The sequence below is a fragment of the Anser anser genome (genome assembly GCF_964211835.1).
Source record: "Anser anser genome assembly, chromosome: 1".
Taxonomy (NCBI): Eukaryota; Metazoa; Chordata; class Aves; order Anseriformes; family Anatidae; genus Anser; species Anser anser.
The window spans coordinates 141,748,027-141,772,947 of record NC_139720.1 but is presented as its reverse complement, the minus strand read 5'-3'; the positions used below and the strand labels follow the sequence as shown (position 1 = coordinate 141,772,947).

At 38.8% G+C, this 24,921-nt stretch overlaps 1 protein-coding gene across 1 annotated transcript in view; it reads right to left on the bottom strand.

The window, feature by feature from the left end:
* The window catches only part of EIF5B (eukaryotic translation initiation factor 5B), a 34,617-nt gene that overhangs the window by 3,897 nt on the left and 5,799 nt on the right, over nucleotides 1-24,921 (bottom strand). The window contains exons 2-19 of the mRNA XM_083826928.1: nucleotides 16,888-17,013; nucleotides 16,721-16,805; nucleotides 15,674-16,319; nucleotides 14,970-15,190; nucleotides 14,716-14,866; nucleotides 13,715-13,810; nucleotides 12,462-12,554; nucleotides 11,016-11,105; nucleotides 8,549-8,853; nucleotides 7,773-7,880; nucleotides 7,528-7,638; nucleotides 6,418-6,485; nucleotides 5,111-5,252; nucleotides 3,898-4,029; nucleotides 3,127-3,309; nucleotides 2,803-2,964; nucleotides 1,234-1,365; nucleotides 87-218 (exon numbers count right to left, since the gene is read on the bottom strand). Of these exons, the coding sequence (XP_083683054.1) occupies nucleotides 87-218; nucleotides 1,234-1,365; nucleotides 2,803-2,964; nucleotides 3,127-3,309; nucleotides 3,898-4,029; nucleotides 5,111-5,252; nucleotides 6,418-6,485; nucleotides 7,528-7,638; nucleotides 7,773-7,880; nucleotides 8,549-8,853; nucleotides 11,016-11,105; nucleotides 12,462-12,554; nucleotides 13,715-13,810; nucleotides 14,716-14,866; nucleotides 14,970-15,190; nucleotides 15,674-16,319; nucleotides 16,721-16,805; nucleotides 16,888-17,013 (2,983 nt within the window). The remainder of the gene's footprint in view (nucleotides 1-86; nucleotides 219-1,233; nucleotides 1,366-2,802; nucleotides 2,965-3,126; nucleotides 3,310-3,897; nucleotides 4,030-5,110; nucleotides 5,253-6,417; nucleotides 6,486-7,527; nucleotides 7,639-7,772; nucleotides 7,881-8,548; nucleotides 8,854-11,015; nucleotides 11,106-12,461; nucleotides 12,555-13,714; nucleotides 13,811-14,715; nucleotides 14,867-14,969; nucleotides 15,191-15,673; nucleotides 16,320-16,720; nucleotides 16,806-16,887; nucleotides 17,014-24,921) is intronic.

The window sequence follows — 24,921 nt, the reverse complement described above, 5'->3', positions numbered from 1 at the left end:
TCTGAGTTGAAAGGAAACAGTTATCAACTAAAACAACAGAACAAAACAATAGAAACAACATTAGATGTAGCACAGAAAGTACTTACTGGCACTTCTGATGTTTTAAGAAATTCAAGTAATGCTTCCAAAGACCCTAAAGTAGAAGCCTGGACATAAACACCCTTCTCTTCTAATTTGATTGCATTCAGTGTTTGCTTCAGTTCGTGTATTAGTTCATCCTTTAGAAAGAAAAGCCACGGTTAGTTCTATTGCCATTATTCCTCAGATTACAAAGTCTTTCTGTTCATGAGCTGCTGAAGTATGACAGCCACGCTGACAGGTACCAACTCACAGACTTGCAGCACAGGCCATACGCAGCCAGCCCCGTGACATGCTGCAGCTTGTTTCTGGCATTAGAAAAGCCTGTACTGAACTATACTGGAGGATTTTGCAAGACGATGATCACGTAACACAAAGCAAATGCCCATCTTGGGAGCTGGTAACATTTCTCCACAGACTACACGTTGTTCCACCCAACGCAGTAAGCTTCTGCCATCACGATGAGTGAACACATGCAGAACACAACGTGTGCCAATACCTTTGGTTGCTCAACTGAACATTAACAAGAACAGAGGCCCCTAAAACCGTTAGCTGAAAAGGATTATGAATGCCCTGTATGCAGCAAGGCCTAGGTGGATATGAAAGCAGAAAGGCCATCTTGATGCTTTCACAAAAGTTAAAAACTCTTAGTTCAAAGCCATTCCCTCTTGTCCTGTCAGTACACCCCTGACAAGGAGTCCCTCCCCAGCTTTCCTGTAGGCCCCCATTAGGTACCAGAAAGCTGCAATGAGGTCTCCCCAGAGCCTTCTCTTCTCCAGGCTGAACAACCCCAACTCCCTCAGCCTGTCCTTACAGGAGAGGTGCTCCAGCCCTCTGATCACATATAGTCAAAATATAGTCAGACTGTGCTATTATGTTTTCATTCCTTATTCTGTAAGCAGAGGACAAGTCATCAAAATATCAAGGAAAGCTAAGGATCAAGATACCAAAAACATTACCAAAGCAACACTTCACATGGACACAAGGCTACAGCATGTTATTATAATAGTTTTTAAAACATAACACACACACACACACCAAAAAGAAAAATCAAGTTACTTGCATGCTGAACTCTCAATATTTGAATGAGCTTCATCACCAGAGAACTTAGTCACCCCCAGTGTAAGTGTCTCATTTCAACACTAGCCATCTCACCTTGAGGACTGGGACTTCATCCTCTTTATAAGCTACAAGCAGTGGCAAACCAGCCAATGTTTTTTCCAAATCCTTCCCAAGAATCTTCACACCTTGAGCAGCAACGACCTCTTTGTGCTTTTCATACTGGTTCTGAAAAAGAGAATACACGCTGGCAAAGAGTCCACATTGCTGCTACACAGCAATATGAAGCGGTCCAGAGTTGCTGAAGATCTTGCCACCAGCAAGCACAGAAGCCAGAATGACAGTGAAGTCCAGCTCTCCCCATCTATCAGTAATTTTGTCTCCTTCAAGTTCCTGACACGCATGTGTGTCTGTGTTTGTCTGCATGCTCCTCTCCCATCACATTTTGGGAGGGAGAGGGTGAAGAGCAGGTGCAGCAGCAAGGGAATTGTCTAAGGCAGAGATTCCCCATGCTTTTCTTTAAGCTGCAAGGCAGGTTCCTTTCTCAAATAAACAATTCCTGCAAACCTCTGCTCTTTAGCCCTGCACGCCCAATATTTGGGGTCCTTTTTCAATGACGACATCTCCTCATGGACTGGCTGAACTGAAATGTATCCCCATTGCCTGCTTCAGAAAAATCCAGCTTACCTTGACCCACTTCCCCAACTAAAGTTTCCCAAATCAAGCGTCCTTCATCTCAGTGCTGGTACTCTATACCCCATCTCCCATCAAAGTACCAAAACCCATCTGACAATCTGGTTGACCTGGGAACCCATGATCTGTTATATTGCTGTTTAGTGCCACAAAAAACTTCACTCTCGTAACAGTTTCACACACCAGTTTATCTTCCACTTTAAATAAAGGGAAGCACATGGACAGAAATGCTTTCACAATTCATACTTCACAGTAAACCGAATATATTCAACAGTTTCCAACAAAGCAGAGGATGTAACGTAAGCACAGATGTCAATACTCTTCCTGTCACTCTCTTAACAATTACTAAGTTATTACTGTAAAGCTGCAGTCAAGAGCAGGACATCAGACTTAAGGTTGTCCAAGGCCCTACCCCATAGCTGCATCGGACTGCCAATCATTCAGGTCTATTAGGACTAGGGCAGCAAAACCTTCAACGCTCTTGAAAAAGACACAACAATCCTGCAGAGGTCCTGGGCTTCACCACTCACCAACTGCTCCTAGAAACTTGCTTGTTCAGTTTTCTTAAATCTAAGTGTATGGGCTTCCTGTTATAGAAAACACTTTAATGATGCATATTTTGACTCAGAAGTCACTGCACTGGTATACTCTAATTGCTACGTAAGATAAATATCTCCTCCTCACAGGTAGCCACATGCTTGAGTCCCTTACTGAAGTGTACACATCTTAATCCATGCTGCAAGGGAGCTCCTTGATACTTTTCTTTGCCACTCTTGTAACAGACACACCAGCCGTTATATGCATATACATTCACCCAGAAACACTATGTACGCACTGCCTTCCCCTTTAAAGTCATCCTCAGACTCTGCTCCTGTAACTGAATCCTACTACGTTATCGGTTTTATCAAAACGTGATTTTTGTTCTGGTTCTAAATGTTCTCTGCATGTCAATACACTAGGCAGCTTCCATACCTTAACTCGTAGCTCCTTCATAGGAGGAGGCAGCAGAAGACCTCTAATCTGAGTTACTATGGGACCTTCTACCCCAGGAACAATAATGGTGTCTCCTTCTTTCAGGCGCCCGTTAATCAAAATAACATCTATGGTAGTGCCCATGCCTGGCAGTGCTTTAACCTGAATGAAAGGGGAGGGAAAAAAAGTTACTCTCCATTTAAAAACATGTTGGTTTGTTGTTTGTTTGTTTTTTTCAATTTAATTTAATTTATAAGCAAGGTAGAAGGAAGCGGGGGAGGGAGAAATTTCTAGGTAAATTTCAAAGAATAGCTGTTGAGTTACCTCCATGACTTGAGCTCTCAGTTCTTGACACTCAGCCAGTCTCTTGGTCAGCATAGTTTGCGTTAGCTCAACGAGAAGAGCTATCAGACTTCCCATGCCATCCCCTGTGTGAGCAGAGGTAGGTACAAGAGAAACAAAAGTGCGGGGATCCTTATTCTCATAAAACAAGGCAGCATTCAAGCCCTGGAATCAGGATTAATAGTTACTTAGGGAAAAATACATACATACATACATACACACACGCACACACACCCGTATTAACAGTAACATCCAATCCTAGCCAACCACTACTGTATTTTTCAAATTAAAAAATAAAAGTTACTGGCGGTATACCATGGAACATGTAGCTCAAACCCACGGTTGGATGCAGAATGGGATAACTCTACAAAGCAAATTGCCACATGTAGCTTCTGGACACCAATGTACGTCACCAACAGATGTTCCCAGAACCGATGTGACTCATGCCCTGCCAGTGTCCGAGGGAACAAGGGACAGATGGGTTTCCCTCTGGCGATTCCCATGGAGGGAAAGAATAGGGACAGAGAACTTGATCTGCTCTTCATGACTTCACTGACCATGCACAGCAATTAGCTGTTACTTTTCTCCAGACCAGAACTCCAAAGATGGAGCGGTTAAAAGAGCTGGATTTAACAACAGTTTGGTTCATGTGTGGTAAACATCAATGTTTCAGAAGAGACCAAAAACACCACACCCACACACACCATTTTTGCTACCACTTCTAATAACAGAAGTTTGAATATTCCAACCTACCTGTTTCGCAAATTCCACTATAATGGCTTTTGCACGTTCTTCAAATTCATCTTTTGTATTCTTTTTCTGCTTCTTTAAAGTTACAGCTACATCTGTATCTGGACTTTTTTTCCAGTCATATAACCTATCAATCTTGAAAAAATACAGTAATATATCATATTATGCAACTTAAAGGGCATCTTTATGTTTAAGTCACAATGTGAGAAATACTTTACTAGCCAGCGTAGCTAGCCATCCATTTGCTCCACTAGACAAGTTAAATCTATTTGCTTTGAAGCAAATATTCTTTGTGTGTATTTACCCAATGTCACAGTATTTCAGGACAGCAATACTACTTCAGATATTAAAATTTCAAATTATAGTATCAAGACTCATATGGAAAACGTTTATACACATTAATTACATCAAGTTTAGGATAAAACATTCAGATGAAAAAGATCTATATATAGCTTCATGTACACAAAAACATGAGGTTGGCTTTTTTTTATTATTATTATTATTTGAAAAGAGACTGCATTCATTTTACAAATGAGTAAAACTTACTGGTAAATTTGAACCCTTTCCTATCCTGCTATAGAGAAGGTTGGAATTGTTCAAAACACACAACTGGGTGATTTCCTCATTATAATTCATATAAGTCATCACAAAAACAAACAGCTCTACCACCACAATTTCTTATGCAAGGCATTTCTACCGACAAAGCTGAAAATAACTAGCTTTACCACCTAATACTGCAGAACCTGAAATCTTTCCCACAGTGATCAAATACTAGTGTTCAATGAGCCCTAAAGACAGCTTGTCTTCAAGTCACAAACTAATGAGTATCAGTAGCTAAAATAAAATAGGACTTTTAAAGATGAAGTTAAGTCTTTCAATATTATAAAAAGATAATGCAACTGTATGCAAGTCCATGTAAGTACTTATGAGAAAAAAAAATGAAGTACAACTTCCAGAAGTGTGAACCATTTACTGAAGTTCTTTAAGATAAACTTATCAGTGAGAACTCTGAAACAAAGTGCCAGATTGTTCTGCAAAGCTCCTGTAAAGCACCTGGGGTATCAAGGACAACAAAAGATGCAACAGAACGGATCTAATAACCCCTGCTTCAGACTTTGCACAAACAACTCAAGTTCATGAAAGAAAACTGAAAACTGTCAGATGCAAAATACATTAGAGTAAAAGAACATACTATTAGAGTGAAAAGCGATCTTACCTTGTTGAGAGCTACTATAAAAGGGCATTTCTTAGATTTCAACAGATTTATTGATTCAATTGTCTGTGGCTCCAAACCATGCATGATGTCAACTACGAGAATGGCGATATCACAAAGTGAGCTTCCTCTATTTCTTAGATTGCTGTGGCATTAAAGGAAAAAAAAATTGTCATGTAGCAACAGAACTTTAAGAAAAATACCAAATACCATGTCAAACTTGCATTGACCAAAAAAAGCTAAAGCTGATCAAGTAGTTATTTTTGCTTCAGAAATACAAAGAACTATCAATCAATGAAACACTGAAATTACACTGTAAGCGTAAAGCCCATTTAACAGAATATATCTGAGTACATGTAAGCAAAAATAAGAAGAAACTACAATTCTCCTGACAGTTTTCCTACTATTATATACTTTTTTCAAGCTAAGCTACATTGCTTCGTTTTGAATGAGAATTGAGAAGGTTATAGTGAAATCTGAATGAGACAGATCATAACAAATTACTGCATGAACACTAAGATTATCAGACATATGTGGTATTGGATAAAACCTGGATAGAAGATGAAGAGTTGTAAGTGACAGGATTGTAAGTGACAAGATGCCAAGAAATTGATCAGAACATTATCAAGGACCTGGTGTTTCAATGCTTTTGAAGGTTTATGTTTAAAAATGTCACATCAGTTTTAATCCATCTGTTTGGGGATTTTGTGAAAGCACCACCTCATCAAGAATAGTTGTGCATATCAACTTTTAAAGTTAAAAGTTGATTTTGCATCTTGCCTGTATGCCACTGGTATTCCTAGACAGAATATGAACACTGGTAGGAGTTAGCCAACTTGTGCAATTGGTAACTTGCAGTCTTATGAACAGTTACCTCAACTGGTACACTGAACTGGAGGCTAGGAGAGAAGTCCTAATTTTTCATACCAGAGTACTTAGGTCACCTGCCATCCTCACCTGTTCTCTGGTTAGCTTCCCACCTCCATCTTTTCTCTTACACTATTTAGAGAAAAATTATGTTGTTTTTTTTTTAAGATACTCATGGCTCAATCGTCATGAAGATGGGAAATTAATCAGATGTAAAAGGCCAGGTATTAACCAGACATATAAAGCACCCAGAAAATAAGCAAATCCACTTATTCCTCTACTTTAGTTTTTATAAAGGGAGAAGAAACACAAATGATTTAGGCAAAGACACAGTACTTTGTTAAAATATATATATATATATATATATATATATATATATATATATATGCAGATGCTTCAGCCATCACTTCTGGGAAGTACAGTACTGTGAGAATGAAAATTACCTGAAAGACTCATGTCCTGGAGTGTCAATTATCAGCATTCCTGGAATTTTTATGTTCTCTCTGTCAAACTAACATTTCAAAATATTAGTCATCTTGGCAAGATCATGCAAGAAGAAAAAACTTAAGAGCTGGCAGCTTACTGACAGCACTCACTTCAAAAAATGCAGTTACATATTTTAAGGAAGGCCAGCGCCCTCCATAGAAACAAATCAAAGCTGATTTCAGTATAAAAAAATATGATGCAACACAGCCCCTATGTATCAAGTAGCCATAAGCTCAGATAACATTTTAAGATAGGGAGGAACGACACAAAAAACACGTTCAGTCTAGTGAGATTTATCATCCTTATTGTGAATGGTTTCCTCCTTCTCCACTGATTTTACTTTTTTTTTTTTTAAACAAATTGAATTAAGTTTTTGTTAAAAAAAACACTCATTATAAAATTAAGAGAGATTTTACTGTTTGGGTTTTACAAGAGCTAAATGCCACAAACTCATCACTACTTTCAGCAGCAACCAAATGTTCTGGGCAAACTTTCCTCATTAAACATCTCAGCACTTAGCTGACTAGTTTTAGAATTACTGAAGTTCTTAAATTACAAGTAATATTTCCATCCCTCAGAAACAGCCATCACTGCCAAGGTTTTTCAGTAAGTTGCTGCAAGCAAAATAGTAGTATCCAGAACAAGCAATGCACAACAGTTACAATAAAATTCATTACCTGTGAATTGGCCCAATTTCAGCACACACAGTAAAACAAAGTTGTTTTTTTAAACAGAAGATATACTCACTAAGTTTCAAAAGTCTTGACTTACAATCAAAGTATTGACAAATAAGCAGGCCATGAATGGAGCAGGCAGTTATTTGGGTATTTTTCTGAAGTTGCAATGCATTAACTGAAACCAAATGTATCAAATAAAACTGAAAATTGAGACAGCCTCCCATTTTAGTTTGGAGATGGGAAAAAAAGGGTGGGAATTAAAAACAAATCAATACTGGAAATGGTGAAAAAGGCATCTGCCCTTGTTGGGAAGTCTCACAAGGACTAAGTAGTAACGAGCTTACAATTAACATTTTTTAAAAAAACAGTCTTTGAGGTGCTATTACTTACATTTTTCACCATCTTAGTTTGTTCATTAATAGCTTCAAGGGGTACATTAGTCGCACCGATCTGCTGAGTGATACCACCAGCTTCACTGTCCTGTACATGAGTATGGCGGAGCTAGAGACAAGAAAATATATATTTACATTTAAGAGGCTATTAAAATAGTCTCTTAGAGTGCAATTCTGTTTTCAACCAAGAAAACAAACACATACAAGATGCATGGATGGGTGCCTTCACAAGTTGTATCTTACCTTATCTAAAATTTTGGTCTTGCCTGTGTCTACATGCCCCAGGACACAAATAACCGGTGCTCTGAGTTTTTCAGTGTTCACATTTTTGCTATTTTCAGCTCGTCGCTTCTATGTAAAAGACACAGAAAAAACGTTAAGTGTAAAGAACCACAGCTCACCTCTTGAACTATTACATGCATACAGAAAACAAAGCTAACTGTGGGACTTAAATTTTCAAGGCAATTCAAAGACTGCCATTCCCCTTTTGGGAATTCAAAAAAACTTACAGCTAAGAGTTGAAATGGAGCTGGCTGTTGTTTGTTTGGTTTTTTTTGACAGGGTGGGGAGAGGGGGATCTGTTTTTGTTGTTACAGTCTAGTAGGCTAAGCTATTATATCCACTAACATGTAGTTTTGTTGATGATGGAGTTTGAATAAGCATCTTGAATAAGCAAACAGAGGGCATAAACAGCCACAAAAAATGTTGAACAATTCAGAAATACGGCTTTTAAACACTCTAAAATATCCATCTGTAAAGGATAAAAGCCTCTTTCACCAGAAGGGAGAAAGGTGGGGAAGAATGACACTGAAGTACACATTCTTTGTGATCAAGTTGTCTTGGATAAGCAAAACCAAGTACTTCTCCTCAATTAACCCAATTTCTGGACCTGCCTAAATATTAGTTACAACACAGCCATCATTTTGACCAATATGACTAAAAGGCCTTTCCGTGAACAGAAAATTAAGTTGTTTCTTATGCAACGTGAAAATTCCTCAAATACAGCTGCATCCTAATACCTCAATTCTCCGTTTAGCTTTGTCATAAGCACGTTCTTCCTTAGTGCGGTCATCATCCGAGTCATACTCGGAATCAGAGCTAATTTCCTTGCTGGGCTTTTTTTCCATAGATTGTTTTCCAGCAGCTTGGGAGTCTGCCTCTCTCTCATCCGAAGTCTTTTCATCTTCATCATCACTCCCTTCACTTTCTCCATCTTCAGATTCTTCACTCTCCTCCTCTTCTTCATCCTCATCCTCTTCCTCCTCCTCTTCTTCCTCATCCACTTCATTTTGTTCTTTGACTTCAATGTGGACAGGTTTGCTCTCTGTCAAAAAATATATATAAGTTAAAATTCTCTTAAATTCAAATTTCTGAGGGAAAGGGCAACAAAACAAAGAAATGAAGAGAGTCTACTATCAGAGTGAGGATTTGAGATTAGGTTCTGTTCAAGAAGTGCTATGCAAAATCATTTTTTAACTTTAAATATAAAAAGTGCTTATTGTTCAGAGTTACAGACTTAAGTGCTTAGAACCTGTGAAGGCAGAATAAATTTGGGGTGGGGGAAGGAACAATATTATCAGCACACTTGCACTTGAAGTCATTTGCAAAAATGCTGGGAAGTGACATCCTTTAGAACTCTATGAGCTTCAAAACTGAATGGGTGCACTAACACCTCTAAACAAAAAGAAAATCCAAATTCAACACAATATGGATTCAATGAATTACTGAACAGAAATGTATACTTAAGCAGGAGAAACAATGAGAACAACTGGTCTCTTCTACATCTTTAAAAATCTCATCCTAACGTTTTATAGAATGTTAAGAGGTGATCAATATTTTTCAGACGAATTCTTCAGTAAACAGACAAAAACAAACTATCAGAAAGTAATTTTCTTTCTTTAAAAGCTTCCCATTTATCATACTTGCAAAATCATAAGAGACAAGCTAATGGACACTCTTTGAAGCTCTACACTGTTTTCCTTACAGAGTTGCGAGTAGGCTCACTACTCTTCAATATTAGTGGATGTTTCCTTGCTACACTGAAAGCCAACAGCTTAGTAATACACTAAATCCAGTTCCCAGGAAGGTTCTTTTTCTGGATCACATTTGCAGATCCTTCAAATCCAAGCAGCAATAAGTGGGATGTGACATTCTCCCCTAGGATAGTGACGACAGACTTTTAAGAAGGTACTTTAAAATAGAACATTCCAGCAGTCCAGGAGCACAAGAACACATACTTGTAACGAAATACGAGTTTTCAGGGCTGAGCAAATCAAAAATACTTGACAAATAGTTTTTGATTTCTTCTTAAGAAACAATAAAGACAGATCATGGAAGTACTAACTACAGTAATCAGCTCCTGTTCAGGAAGATTTGCAGCAATACAACTTTCTCCACCACTGGAGGAAAACCCCTGAGAAGTTATCCATACAATCTTCCCCAGCTCTTTAACTCTCCAATAAAGATAATTATTGGCTGCAGACAGAATATGAGCTTTGGCATATACACTCAGGAATATAGGTGTTTGGGTAATTCTTCCTTTTCTTCTGCACTTGCCTCTCAAAGAAAAGTAGAGAAGGTATCTAGTACTCACTATAATGCATGCATGCTAACCTCCACACCACCTCAGTCTCTCACTGCTTTGAGAACCTAGTAAAACTGTTATGGCTTTGGACTGGTTACTAGAGAAATACAGCACTGGATAAAAGGTTTCCCTCAACTCCCACACGAGGCTTAATCAGATATTTAGAGGAGGGGATTTTTACTTTTTTTTTCTTTACTCCCATTAAAAATAAATAAATAAAAAGGAATTCAACTGATTTATTTCAGATGGTAAGTGCCCATAAATTTCCAAAGGACAGTCTTCAGCAATATTTGTACAGTTCACAGAATCACAGAACAGTTTGGGTTTGGAAGGGACTTTAAAGATCGCTCAGTTCCAACCCCCTGCCATGGGCAGGGACACCTCCCACCAGACCAGGCTGCCCAAAGCCCCATCCAGCCTTGCCTTGAACACCTCCAGGGATGGGGCACCCACAGCTTCTCTGGGCAGCCTGTGCCAGGGCCTCACCACCCTCTGAGTAATAAACTTCTTTCTACTGTCTAATCTAAATCTATCCTCTTTCAGTTTAAAACCATTACACCTTGTCCTATCACTCCACTCTGATGAAGAGTCCCTCCCCACCTTTCCTGTAGATATCCCTTTAGATAGTGAAAGGCCATTATAAGGTCTCCCCGGAGCCTCCTCTTCTGCAGGCTGAACAACCGCAACTCCCTCAGCCTGTCTTCATAAGAGAGTTAATGAAGAGCTCTGCCTTTCAGGAGTAGAGGACCTTATATCTACTTCCTATTACACTTGCCTTGCGACTCATTTAACCGGGGGAGGAGGGGAATCTAAACATAATATTGTTTTCTACAGAAACAAAAAATAAACCCAAAGAAACCTGTCAATCAGAAAAAGCATCTATTTGGTATTTACATGCCCACCTTTCTCTCCATCTTCATCACTAACCATAGCTTCCCAGTCATCCAAACCCGCATCTTCTGCTTCTTCTTCTTCCTCCTTCTCTTCTGAAACTAAGAAATCCAACATTAAACGAAAAACAAAACAGCTCATCCACATACGAAGTTTAGATGGCCTTTCCTTCGGCATAATGACAAAAGCTCACAAGTTTGCTACCATAATTCTACCGAATTATCTCCACATTCCCTGAAGAGAAAATGCCACGTACTTAAGAAATATGTAATAGCGCCTGCATAATACATGCCACGCAAACTTCTAACAAAATCATGTTCCTTGTCAGGAGCTGCCCAATTAACAGTTAGCCAAGTGTAACAAAGTGACAGAGAAACAAATTAAAACTGTAACCAAACTCGCACTCTTTAATTAGTGATAAAATAATGAAGTGTCTATAGAAAGTGCTATTTTAAGACTCCAGGTGACTTAACACACTATAATACATCATGAATTCTAGAAACATCAAAATATTAATTCCAGCAGGAGCTCAAACAAATATGAGACTGAAGCTTTTAAGTGACAAATGGAAAAAAAATGCAGACTTTTAATCCTCTCCAGAAGAAGCATTAAACAATATATAGTCATGAAATTTCAGGTACTTCAAATGGAAAAAAAAAAAAAAAAAAAGTAAATTCCAGACTGCTAGAACATTAACTAGGAACTAACATTCTGCCAGACAGTCCTTCTCTTTTATTGCACTGGAATTGCTCCCTCAAGAGATAAATCAAGCTAGAATTAAAGTATATATTCAGCTTGATTTTCACAAAGCTGGAACTTTATCAGTACTTTTCTGACTTAAGAATAAAGATAAAAATTGAAACTGTCTCCTCACTGAAGATGACGTCCAGTACAAAGTTATTTTGCCAAAACAAATATTGTGTGTAGGCAAAAGTAAAGGCAACAATCACTCACTAGGCTGATACTGCCTGTTTCACAAGCTAATCCACATTCACTGCATCCAGCACTTAGGAAAAACAAAACACTTGGAATCAAGAATACAGTCACAGTGAAGATTACAGTATTGATAGCAGAAGCAGCATATTTCTCCCCCACCCCCATCTAACAGCTGACAAAACAGCCTTTTAAAAAAGCAAATGAAAAGTCAAAGGAGCTAATCATAAGGCACTGAATGCGCCTATATGACAGCTGCCTAAGCTAATTGAGCACTGGAGTACACCCTGAACAAGGGACCTTTGCAATCTCATTCTGAGGCTTCACGCCTTTTTATTCCACAAAATTCCATCAGTTCTTCCTTTAGAAAAAAAAAAAAAAAAAACAGCAACTGCCTCAAGAAAGAATGGCCACTCAATCAACAAGGTACTGACGAAGGGTGTTAAAAGCAGTACAATACTTGCCATGCAGTACTGCCACACAGTCTTATTACACACCTTAGGTTTATTAGCGTTACTACTAACCTGGCTCTACTGGAAGAGGAGTCTCTTCTTTCACTGGTGTTTCTTGTTCTACAGCATCTTCAGCTGTGGAAGTTACCTCCAAGCTTTCTGAAACTACAAAAAAAAAACCAAAAAACTAGTTGCTACATTCTTTCAAAGTGCAAACTTCAAAATATAGTTAGACATACAGCTTCACATTTAAGGTCCATTTTTAAGTTGTGCTATTGCAAGTAAACAAAATTTGAGTTCAATACCAAACTAAGTGAACTCCCATCTACTGGGCTAAAATAAAGTTAAAGCGTACAGCTGACTTGAGAAACATCTGGCCTGCCATGCAGTTAAATACATTTGTGTGATAAGCCAGTTACTGGCTAAAAGGATTACCACTGCTTTTGAACATCAGAAGAAATCCCATTTTCTTACAAATACAAGAGAAAATGAACCAGTACTAATGAACTACCCTCTTCTTGTTCTACTGTTCCATGAAAAAAAGAAAAACACCACTTCAATTCAGATGACCAGCTTTCACAATCCTTTATACATTCTTAAGAGGTAGGTAGCCACATAACTCACTGAATGTAAAAAAACACAGCTGAACAACAACAATAAAACTGATACAAGTGTTTGGTTTTAAACCAAGGAATAATCTTGAAAAGAGCCACTGTAGTACCCCCAAAGAAAATCAAGAAGCATGAGAGGCAAAAATTGTGGCACATTCCAATCTATATCTAACTAGCGCGATAAATGCTAAGTTTTCAGAAATACAAGCGCTCTAAACTACTTGTGTCCTGGAAACTGAAAAACTGTTTTTATATGTAAGTAAACAAAAAAAAAAATCCCTCCAACCTAAAAAGAGAGGAACTTGAACTGGGATCAGTCCTCTTTCACCCTAGAACTTTAACTTTGACATAATTACAAGTCATTGTTACTTATACTACATTGATTTAACCTACACACACAGGCAAAGCATCTATCCTCACTTTCTTAAAATCCTGTTACATTCTGTATAATTTTTAAGTGCTGGATATGTAAAGAAAAAAAAAAAGGTTAGAGGAAAAAAACAGTCAAGTAGATCGTATAGCAAAGGATTAAGTGAGCAGTCTTCAAGAAACCTTTCAGATCTTAATGTATCAGCACTTGCGTGGGGAGTGGGGGTGTCAGAAGAACCTTGCAGGCACCCTGAAGTGCAATTAGTTTAGGATTAGCTAATATATTCCACAAACATTTCCTGAACTGTGACTAATAAATTAAGTATTCCTATATGCAAACCACACCTTCCTTATTTTCTGGCTGCTGCTGCTTCTTTTTCTTTTTGTCTTCATATATTGGCCTCTTCTTTGGCACAGAGTCTTTGGATGGCACTTCAACACCTGCAGAAACATTATTAAAAATCATTTAATTACTGTTGTACCTTCTGAAACACTCAACATTCTTCCAGGTTCCCACGTGATTTACTGTGTTGATTTGAGCAAAACAGAGTTGTAGCAGTGCAGAAATATAAGGTATCTAGTAATTATAACAAGGACTGAAGAGAAATCATGGCTTTAGCATATCTTTAATGGATACAAACACAGTGGTTCTCTACAAATATAAAACGAATGATACTCTGCCTCTGGAATTCTCTTCTTTCCTCAGCCACATAAATAAATTACCAGGCAGAAATTAGGAGATGGGATTACAATATATTGGATAAATTTACCTCATGGAAAGGGAGAAGCAGATTAAATTTGACTGAAAAGCAGGAAAGCTTCTATATACCCTTTTCCTGACAGAAATGAAAGAAGATGCTCTGTTCCTATAGACTAACTAACTGGAGGCAAAGTAACCTACTTGCTTAAGAGAGCACCTGAATTAATCCAAGAGGATACAGATCACTAGTCTTACAAGAGCTGCAGCCCAGCTCATCTGCTTTTCCTGACCTTTGGATTAGGCAATGGAATCAAGTTATTTTTCACAGAGTTCGATAACTAGTGTCTTCAAACGACATGTGGAATGTATTAAGAAGCTGGATATTTTAAGTGCAAGATGAAAATATACAGACATCTAGAACTACTTTAAAAAAAGGCCACAGCTCAACACTGCTAAAACACAACTACAGCACAGTAGCTTTATGTGGAATTACTGTGCTGATTTGAGCAAAGTAATTGCCCACCTGGCCCCAGATAGAAAAAAACAAATGCAAAGAGCAGTAAGGAGAATGAAATGAATTTTCTTTTTCGTTTGGTTGGTTGGTTGGTTTTTCAAGAAATAAACACACCACACCTCTACAGCTTACCCTGAGCTTGGAGCAGTTTAAGCGTAGCCTCTGCTCTGGCTCTGGCTTCTCGCTGAGCTTTTGTTAAAAGTTTTCCCTCCTTCTTCAAACGCTCCTTCCTCTCTTTTTCTTTCTGCTTCTTTCTTTCTTTCCTCTCTTGTTCTAATCGTTCCTAGAAAAAGGTTAAAAAACACACGGAAATTTTAAAGCACACTTCGCACTACACCAGCAAGGGTACAGGTTAAGATTACCCTGTCCCTTATTTTATGCAGTACCTCCTCTTTGCGCTTAGCTTCTAATTCCTCTAGTCGTCTTATGCGTTCTTCTTCTTCTCTTTTTGCCCGTTCCTCCTCCTCTTTCATTTTAGCCAAGGCTTCTTGCATAGCTTTAACTGTGGCTTTACTGGGCCCCTTTTTCTTCTCTTTTTCTTTTTCTTCTTTCTCACCTTTCTTTTTTTTCTTGTCTTTTTTCTTTTTGTCTCCCTCATTGTCATCAGCTACGGAAAGAAGAGGCACAAGATCAAAGACCCCAGAAATTTTAAGGACTCCAAATACAATTACTGTTTCAAATACTATAAATAACTCCAAATGAGGAACATTTTCACTTGGCTACTACATAAGCACTTCATTATGAAAAAATAAAACTCCTAAGTTACAAAGACAGAGCCTGAAGTCTTAATGTAACAGATGTCTAAGAATGATTGGATTGAAAAATGATGTTTGCATTACAGAACTGTTACGTACATATGGTAATGAGAAATCACCATCTGGCTTTTGTTTCCCCCTGTACCTGAGCAAACTATGAGCCAGGAAAAAAACAGCCACACGTGAGCCAACACAAAGAGGCAGACAAGGCTACCGAATGTCTAGGATTCACGACTTAGAATACAGCAAAAAAATCATCCTCGAAGCCTGCCAACTTTCTGGTCTTATAAAAACTACAGTGTTAAAATTATACTTTTAGAAACCAAGTTACAAACCCTCTGCTCCTGCAGGAGTCTCTCCTTTTTCCCCTGTGGCAGAGGCCATGACTTCAGGAGAAGCCTTCTCTTCAGCTTTTTTTGGAGCTTCCTTCAGCTTTGCTGGTTCTTTACCGCCTTCTAATTCTTCTTTCTCTTTTTGTTTCCTCAGCTTGGCTTTTTCTTCCTCGCGTTTTTTCCTTTCACGTTCTTTTTTTTCTGCCTTCTTCTGAGCCACTGTTTTTACTTTGAATGAAGACTCTTCTTCCTCATCTCCACTTTCAGCTGCAGGAGCGGACTTGGGTTTTTGGTTCTTCTTTTGTCCTTTTCTAGGTTGGGAGACGTCATCTGATTCATCACCGCTCTCACCTGTAGACAATGTCCCCACACGCTCTTTGCTTTTCTTAATGTTAGTTTCATCTTCTGACATATCATGCTTTTTATTTGACTTCTGAGTTTTCCCTTTGTTTTTCTTAAGCTGAATCTCAAGATCATCATCATCGCTGCCAGAAAGCATGTCTTGTTTTGCTTTCTGAGTTTTTTTAGATTTTGTATCTTTATGTTCCTCTTCCTCACTGTCATAGTCATTTTCAATATTAGCTTTTTTATTCTTTCCTTTTCTTTTTTTGTCTTGTTTTGATAAGCTTTCTTCTTTGTCATTTTCAACCTGGTAATTAAATGATTAAGAAATCAGCCATGAAAAATGACATGCTACTGAGAGCTAAGCAGCAGCATTCAGAGATGTCAAGAAAAACTTCTCTTATTGAAGACCAAGTTTGAAAAGCTGTAACTGTTACTGATGAGTATACTACACTCGGCCCACAATTAAAATTTATTCTGATTAACTTTGAATAATTATCTGCATTGGAGACATTGCTTGTGGTAAAATATTTCACAACTGACATGTACTATTAAATTAAGCTCGAGTATAATCAAAAATATATACTGGTTGCTACATTTCCCCTAGGACCCCCAGCCACACTGCAACACCAGAACTATTCTGGGACAGAGGTGTCCTGTATTCCAGCTATTTCCTAGTAAATAGCCCCCTTCCTTCCCATCGTTCACCTTTCCTGCAGAAGGTTCCCTGTCAGCTTTCCCTCCTTGTGCCTCTATTGACAGTTCTTCCAGCTCCTTCAGGATATCATCTTCACTAAAATAAGAAAGAAGTTATGGTACTTAAGTAAATGAGCTTTTGCATAATGAAATAAAGACAGACAGGAAAAAAATCTTACTCAAAATCCTGTTTCTTCTTCTCTTTTTTCTTTTTGCCTTTGGATTTCTGAGGTTCTTGCTCCTTCGCAGCTCCTGCACCTTCTATCTCAGCAGCAAGGGCATCAATATCGATATCATCTTTTGCACTAAAATATAAAAGGAAAGCAGGGTTTATCAAGAGTTTAAAATTTTGTGCAAGTAGAAGTCATTTGCATAAAACAAACAAAAGCTTCAAAATATAAGATCAAAGAGAACACGAGCAAGTCAGGGACCAAAAAAAAAAAAATTTAATCATTGTATTTATTTTACCCAGTAGGACAAAAAGGAAACTTCACACATATTGTCTGCTTCAAGGGAGATGAAACGGTAAAATATGTTCAGTTCATGAAGTACTGACTTTAAAGTTCAGATATGAAATTTGATAAATCTTCTTGGAAGAATACAACCAGACTGTTTCATTTTGTTCCTCCAAAAGATAAATCATTTAGCCCTCCATATCATAAAGGTGCCACTGGCAGAAACGCAAGCCCCCAAACTGAAAGTGTAAAAATGATTCAAAAGGAACAGAGTACAGTCCCTACCAGACATGAAAGTGGATCATAAAAAAAAAAAATACTAATGCAGTATTAGCAACACCTCTCCCAGGACGAAAGAAAGCCAAAAGAAGTTCCACTAGGCATATGAAATATGCTTCCCTCCTCACTAAATCTCATTATATCAAGTTTCTCTTTCTAAAGCATTTTCCTTTCTTGCTGCAAATAATGTCACCTGCAACCAAGCGCAAGTGGCTCTTTTCCTTTCCTTTCCTTTATCAATAGCTGTAGTTCAGATGCATTTTTTCCCTTTACTTATACCAGCAGGACTGAGCAAAGACCAAGTCTAATACTCAGAAGTTTTTCCTGTGATCGTACTCACAATGCAGCTGTCAGAAAGGAGTCGTGCCTATTCCCTGCTTCACACTTAAAATTTAGGTATTCAGACCAAAAATGGTCTATTAAAGTAGCAAATATTAGGATGCTACTCTTACAACTGCTTACAGTTTCAAAAAATCGTTTTATCCATATGCTATTAATACCTCAATTAACTCCCTCTTAGTGAAATTGTGAATCAGAGAATAATTTTCTGTCCATGTATATCTATCTCATTTATTGCCACCCACTTACAACACACAGTTGACCCACCAAATATTTGAATCTATATCCACAAAACAACGGAAACACATTTCTGCCAAACTCAGGACCACCAAGACACCAGCAAATTCCCAACTACCAGAGTTTCAGCATGGCCAATTTATAAATCCAGAAGTCAAATATTAACAGAGAAAATCAAGTATTTATTGAATATCAGAATTTTGAAGGACTACTTAATACGTAAGCAAAAGTAGAGGGCTCAAAGAACCATTTTACAAGTGAATGCTGAAATCCACAAACCCATTTTATCCCCAAAACTGGGCATAAACAAGTCACCAAATACTGTCTGTCTGTTACAACAGCACAAGCAAGCATCAGTGCATTTCCTCTTTGTTTAAAGATTGACTATTTGCATTTTCAAGACCTTAAATTTTCTTCTATGCTGATAGAACAAACCAAACATAAAGCAATATGATGAATCTCCTCACTGCACAGTGTATTGCCAGGGATACATATTTCTAGTTGAGAGGAAAAAAAAAGCACATCTCAAATATACTTAATAGTCCTTCTTACATGCTGACACGATAAGTAGTACATTTCTTAAAGAAATGTAACCCTCAAAAAGAGAATGCAAGATTTCTAAACCAATCCCCACAGGCCCCAAGAGGAAAGAATCAACTTTTGGGCTGTTTGCACCTTAAAAACAGCTGACTTGATGTTTCAGCAATTTAAGAGCTGTTTTTATACGCAGTTAACTGGCTGTGCACCAGAGGTAGCATAGACAGCTGAAATAAAAACGCCAACAATCACCTCTACACCTAGAGTTAAGCTCTAGTAGCAGGCTAACTATGTCACATGTAGGCCCATGCACAGGCCTTCGCGCTTCTTTTTTGCATTGAGTGCAGCACGTCAGTTCATTAAGCACAACTGCTTACCTTCTTCTACTCTTAATGGAGGAGATCAAGTCAAATCCAAGCCTGAAACAGCTTGAAGAGACCAAACTATAAGGTCCACTACTACCACTACTACTGGCTGCCCAACTCGCACTACTACAGGGGCCTGACCAGATGGTTGCACAGGTAGTAAGCCTTTAAAACACCTCATATTTTACATGGATAGTCTCAAAAATGACTTTTCACACTGCAACTTTGCAGAAAGTATGTACAAACATAAAACACATGCTTTTATGCTACTAGCAAAAGGTGCTTATAGTGCTTTATGTTTTCCAGGCTTTAAGGGGAGGGGAGAAGGGGCATGTGTATTACAGGTGGGTTTTTGTTTTGTTTTTAAAATCTCCTTGAGTCTTGAAAAGGAAAACTTCTTTGAAAATATCTATCTTTGAAAATATTTGAAATCAAACACTGAAAAAACCTAATTCACAGACATTAAGCTTTAACACCCACCAGTAAGAACAATTTAGGAGTAACAAGGAAGACAGTTCAGCTGTCACAACAGTGGCATAAGTATAGCACAAGACTCTTTCTAACCTTGGCTTCTACAGCTGAAGAGTCAAAGCTTTCCAAGAAATCTACACTTCGCACCACATTTCCACTTGGAAGAGGAGACAGAGCAGGCTTTGAGCCTGGATGAAGTAAAAATTAAGGCTGCATGCGTTCATCCGCAATATAGAAAGTTATGATTCTTTTAAAGAACTGTAAAGCAAGAATTTCATCGGAAAGCCAAGTTCAGATATTGGCTTCCATGACTGAGAGTTTATTTCCATACTGACCTTGAACTTCCTTATCTTAAAATTGTGGTCTAGGGCTTTTAGCCAATTGAGTGTTGTTGTAAAGATTTTGAAATGTATAACAGTCAACAACATAATCATTTCATTAATTGGAATTAGGATTCTGAATTACATTAATGATTCTCGACTTTAATATTATTCCATGAGAATTTCCTGATATTATTCCACAAGAATTTCATAATAAACCAAAGTGGAACAGAAGATTGGGAAGGTGCCCTCCCTCTTCTTCTGGGAGATTCTTTTGTGGTAAGAAACATGTTGCATTTAAATACACAACAGCAGGGCTTTCCTATTGGCATTAGAAGACGCACCTAGGAAACTTTTTCCTATAAACTTAAGTACTTCCCAACCCCAAGTTTCAGAAGCCCAAGCACCCTTGCAAGGAACCTCCTCCTCCAAGCCCTCCAGAAGGTCTCACCCATCCTCCCTAGGCCCTTATTTCAGCCCTTGCACGGGTCCTCACCCCAACCCTAAGAAGTATCCTACAGAGGAACCTGAAAGCACCAGTATACTCGAACAGTTTTCAATTTTGTCACCAAATTGCTTTGGCATCACGATCTTTATATATATAAAACTATATGTGACTGGAATGACTTTGGCTATTCAAGCTCATCAAGATTTGGACTCCAAGGAGGCTTGCTGTTGATCAGGTTCATGCGCTGAAATATCCCCACGTTCCCCCAGCACAAGAGCCTCAGGGAGGCCTGGAAAGCTCGAAGCTGAGAGCTGAGTGCTACTGCACTGCTGAGAAGGGATCATTTGCCTAATTTTCTTCTGACGCTGCTTCAGAAGCAAAGCCAGAGCCACCTTTCTTATTCACATGCTTTTGATCCCAGCCTCTATTTTCAATGCCAGATATGAAGAGAGTTCACTCATTCCCTAGTTCTGATATTGGTAAAACAGCAGTAAAGGGGAGTGAGAGTTAGGTGTGCATACTCCACTCACAAACCGAAACAAGCAATTTTCAGAACATTAAATGGCTGCCTCCAAGGGCATCTGTGCCAAACACAGGGCAAAGCTATGCAGTGGGAGAAGAAACAGCAGTCAGGCTGATTAAAGGAGATAGCAGTAATCCATAACAAGTATGCAGCAATTACCGCATTTCTGATGCCAAACAAAACTCTTTTTTCTTTAGAATTATATCCCTGATCAAAAAAAGGGTTCTGTACTTCCCTTGTGCAATTTCACTGCTGCTTGCCCTTTAAACAGAATTATAGGACTTGAGAACATTCAAAAAAAATTTTTTTACAAGTTTTACAACTTCACATTTTACAAGTAGCACATAGGAACATTCACACTGAAAAAACATCGACCTTGCTGACCTAGATAGAACATTAAGGAATCATCTACTCCAGTATTTTAAAGATGCTGTTCTTGCCCAAAGGGTTCCAGCACTAGTTGTCTGCACAGGCTACTGAAAACCTGCATCACACAGTGAAAAAGCAAGAAATTTACTACTAGATTCCTGCATATTCAGTGGGCCACCAGCTAAATGCTGTGCCAGCACACCATTCTGTATCTAAGCAGGATCAAATACACCCAGACCACTCCAAATACGTACTTGGAGAATGTTTAAGAAAGGTGGGAGCAATACAGGAAATTCAGCAACATCCCTGGTGCAATCACAGCATCGCCAGGACAGTAACAGAAAGTGATATTCAAAAAAAATAAAAAATCCAATCTAAGGTACTTGTGTTACATGTTTACCACATAAAATGACAAAGCTACAGCACCAAAATCTGCTTATAAGAGAAAGTACGAAACATTTGCAGTGTGAAGATTAAAACAGAGCTGGGAACAAATGAAGAGCTGTCACCTACCTCTGCTCAGTCAGATGTACAAAGATGGCCAGTAGCTCTCCTACTTATAACATCCCAAGCAGTTGCAAGGTATTGAGTCAGAAAAGCAGAAAGTCCCTGTGACTGATATGCATATGGTCTGTAAAAGACCATCCCACTACTTCTTTTGCTTGTACACCAAGGAATCAACATTTAAGACTACAACCCCAGTTAAAAAGAAAAACACACAACCTCAGCTATTATAACATCTGACAAAAAATACTAAAATAGCAAGTACCTTAAGGTGTTGGTTGGTTGGTTTGTTGTGTGTGCTTTGTTTTTTCAGTTTAACATGAGGAACAATCATGGGCTTGGAACAAGTTTTTTGTGTTTTTTTTTTTTTTCTGATGCAATGGCCTGCAACAGCTAGAACCTAGAAATTCCCCATAGAAGACACTGTGAGGCCAGAGTTCACCCTAACACAAAGTATGATTTATGGATGTCCAGGCTTATGTTAATCTTACTTTCCATACACCCTGGTTTGCTTTAGTCTTTTAAGGGCATTCTTTGCCTTTTTGCTTCTAACTCGTGCGTACAATTAGAGACTGATTTTTGCAGCAGCTAGAAAGTTTGAAGTTTTGCCTTTTCTTTTGCAGTCTAGGAGATTACAGGGGTTAATTAACTCAAATCTCACCAGAAGTTGTCATGCTGCAGGATAAGATTTAACTTAAATCTCTCAAATATGATAAAAACGTGGTAGTTTTCTAATGAAGTACTTCAGAACAGTTACAAGTATTTTAATTATTGCTCATTTCTTCCCTGACAAGTTAAAAAGTGACTCCAAGTACTGCCATAGTTAATATATTCAAGCGATTTTTGCAGCTTGACAAACAGAAAACTGGGCAATAGAAACTTCAAAGGCTTCCTTCCTGAGCACTGCCCCAGAAAACAAGGCCAAACGTGGGGAAGACAGGGCTACAGCCATCGAAATAAGATCAGTACACCTTGCATTTTACTTTGCTCAGTGAACTTCTGCAGCCCAAACGTGTGACTCCCTTTCCTCACCAAACAAGCTCCTCCGGCTTTCCGCATGGGTAAAACACCAGCAGCATTTCATAGGGAATCTGGTAACAGATCAGCAAGACCACCAGCAAACACCCATGGTTTTTTTGTGCTCTTCCCTAAGATCTTCCACAATTACGACTGCGCACACCTATAAGAGCACCTGCAATGCATGTCCCCAACACAGAGCAGAACTTCATTAGAAACAGGCACCGTGTGCCTCTGAGGCAGGGATGGCATCCCGACTAGGCAGTGGGAAGAGAAAGGGAAAAGAAAACTATTAATCCATGCATGAACTGAAAGAGTGGAGCAATGGGATTAATTAGCAGCATACAAAGGAGCCGAGCTGCCCTCATTTATATCAATTTCACTCCATTGAAATTAGTTAAATGAAACTCAAAAAAGAAACAGGAGAATTTAGCTTGGGATGAGAACGAGATTTTAACTACTGGAAATCCAACAGCCAGCTTCGCAAACAAAGTCAGAGAGATAATACTCTCCTGCCAAAACAAAAAAGTACATGCAGACCCAAAGATTACAAGTACTTTCTCTACTTTTGTACAAAGAGTACAAGTACTGCACAGAGCAACACAAAAGTTTGCCTGCACTTTAAAACTGAGATAATAAGTAAAATTATGTTACAATATTTTAATCAGGGTTGCTTTCAAACTGGCTCTGTAAAGAAGTTCAAACGTCAGAAAAAGCTGTACAATTAAAAACAGACTAAAAAAAGCATTCACGCGCATGGGGCAGAAGAGACAGAAAGTTGACACAGCAAGAAAGTTGCATCACTGCTGCGAACTCACTGCCCACATTCCTGCATAATCAGAGGGCTCATTTTTGCTGAGGCCACTTTGGAGATATTTCATCATTTGCATGACACCAGCTCTCCTAGCCAACTTCAAAGGAACGTCACTGTCATTAACTCGTTTGCTTTTGCTTAAAAAAAAAAACAACCTGAACTTCAAAAAGGCTGAAAGAAGCTGAGCCATCTGTTTGGCTTTGCATTAGTGTGAGACCAAACGAAAATGGTATCTTTAACCAGGTCTTTACCATTACCCCCCTCAAGCACCTTACCCATCCTCTGTACACGTGGGTCGCTAAGCCCAGTAATAAGGATGTATTTCTAAATACAAGCTGATCAGCTCGTAACAAAATTAGCAAGTTACACGGGCTGAATGGCATATCTGTAGATGTTTTAACTCATAGCTGTTAAGGTACGTAGGCATTTTCTCTTCAAAAAAAGGTTTTCTGAGAGTAACTGGTTTAAAATGCTCCGTGACATAAAGCACTTTGGAACTGTTCAAAACCACCAACTTTGTTCTCCAAGTGGTTTATGAAATTGAAAATATAAGCACTTGCTGTCTCAGCCATTCAAAACATGAAAACTAAGCTAGAGCTTTTTTCTCTTTCTTACCTCCCGCCGAATAAATGAACAATACAAACTTATAGGCTGGAAGAAGCCACCTGGTTTCTCCTGCTGAAAGCATTTTGATTATATGCCGGAGACTGAATATTGGGAAAGAATGAGCTGCACTCCTTCCCCTGGCCATGAAGTGAGGGGTATCCACGTGAGCACCAGCAATGCAACCCACTGCCAGAGATAAGAAAACCACGGCCCCAGGAGAGGCCACCCGCTCCTTGCCTTTTCCCAAACGATGGGGAAGGGTAGGGCAAGGCGAAGTGACTGCCTTCCCAGTTCCCAGCCAGGCTTTCCCCTCACCAGCTGAGGCAACCCTGCGGCCGCAGCTTCTCGCAGAAAGCACTCTCTTAGCCGGTCAATTTTTGATGGCATCACAGCAGCGGATCCAATACAGTGGTTACAGCACGCAGCCGGGACAGCAGGAGTAAAACCACGAGGCCTGGGACAGCTGACAGGTCGACTCAGTCAAGCGTGATGCAGAACTGCACCTCCCAATTTTCCCCAGGAAGAGAAGGAAGCTGGGGAAGCTACCTAATTACATGAGGCAGCAAGGAAGTAAAACCTGACTAAAAGGGCAATTGGTTTTTATTCCGGCTCTCAAGATAAATTTTATAAAACGAAATCATTAAGAGTCATGCCTTCTCTTTCAAGTTTGGCCACGGAAGAAGGCGAGAGGAATAACTATCAGCTAAGCCAAACCTTCTGAAAAAGGCACAGAAAAGGCAACCCTTAACCCCAGCAGATTCTAGGGAGGGGAAAAAAATAATAAATAAATAAATAAATAAAATAAAACACAACAGACAAGAAAGTTTCCTTTACATACCCTAGACAAAAATACCCCTCACCACAACCTAAAATTCCCACTTAAACAAAGATATAGCAAAACTTCAAGAACTTCAAGCTTCTGTTGTAGC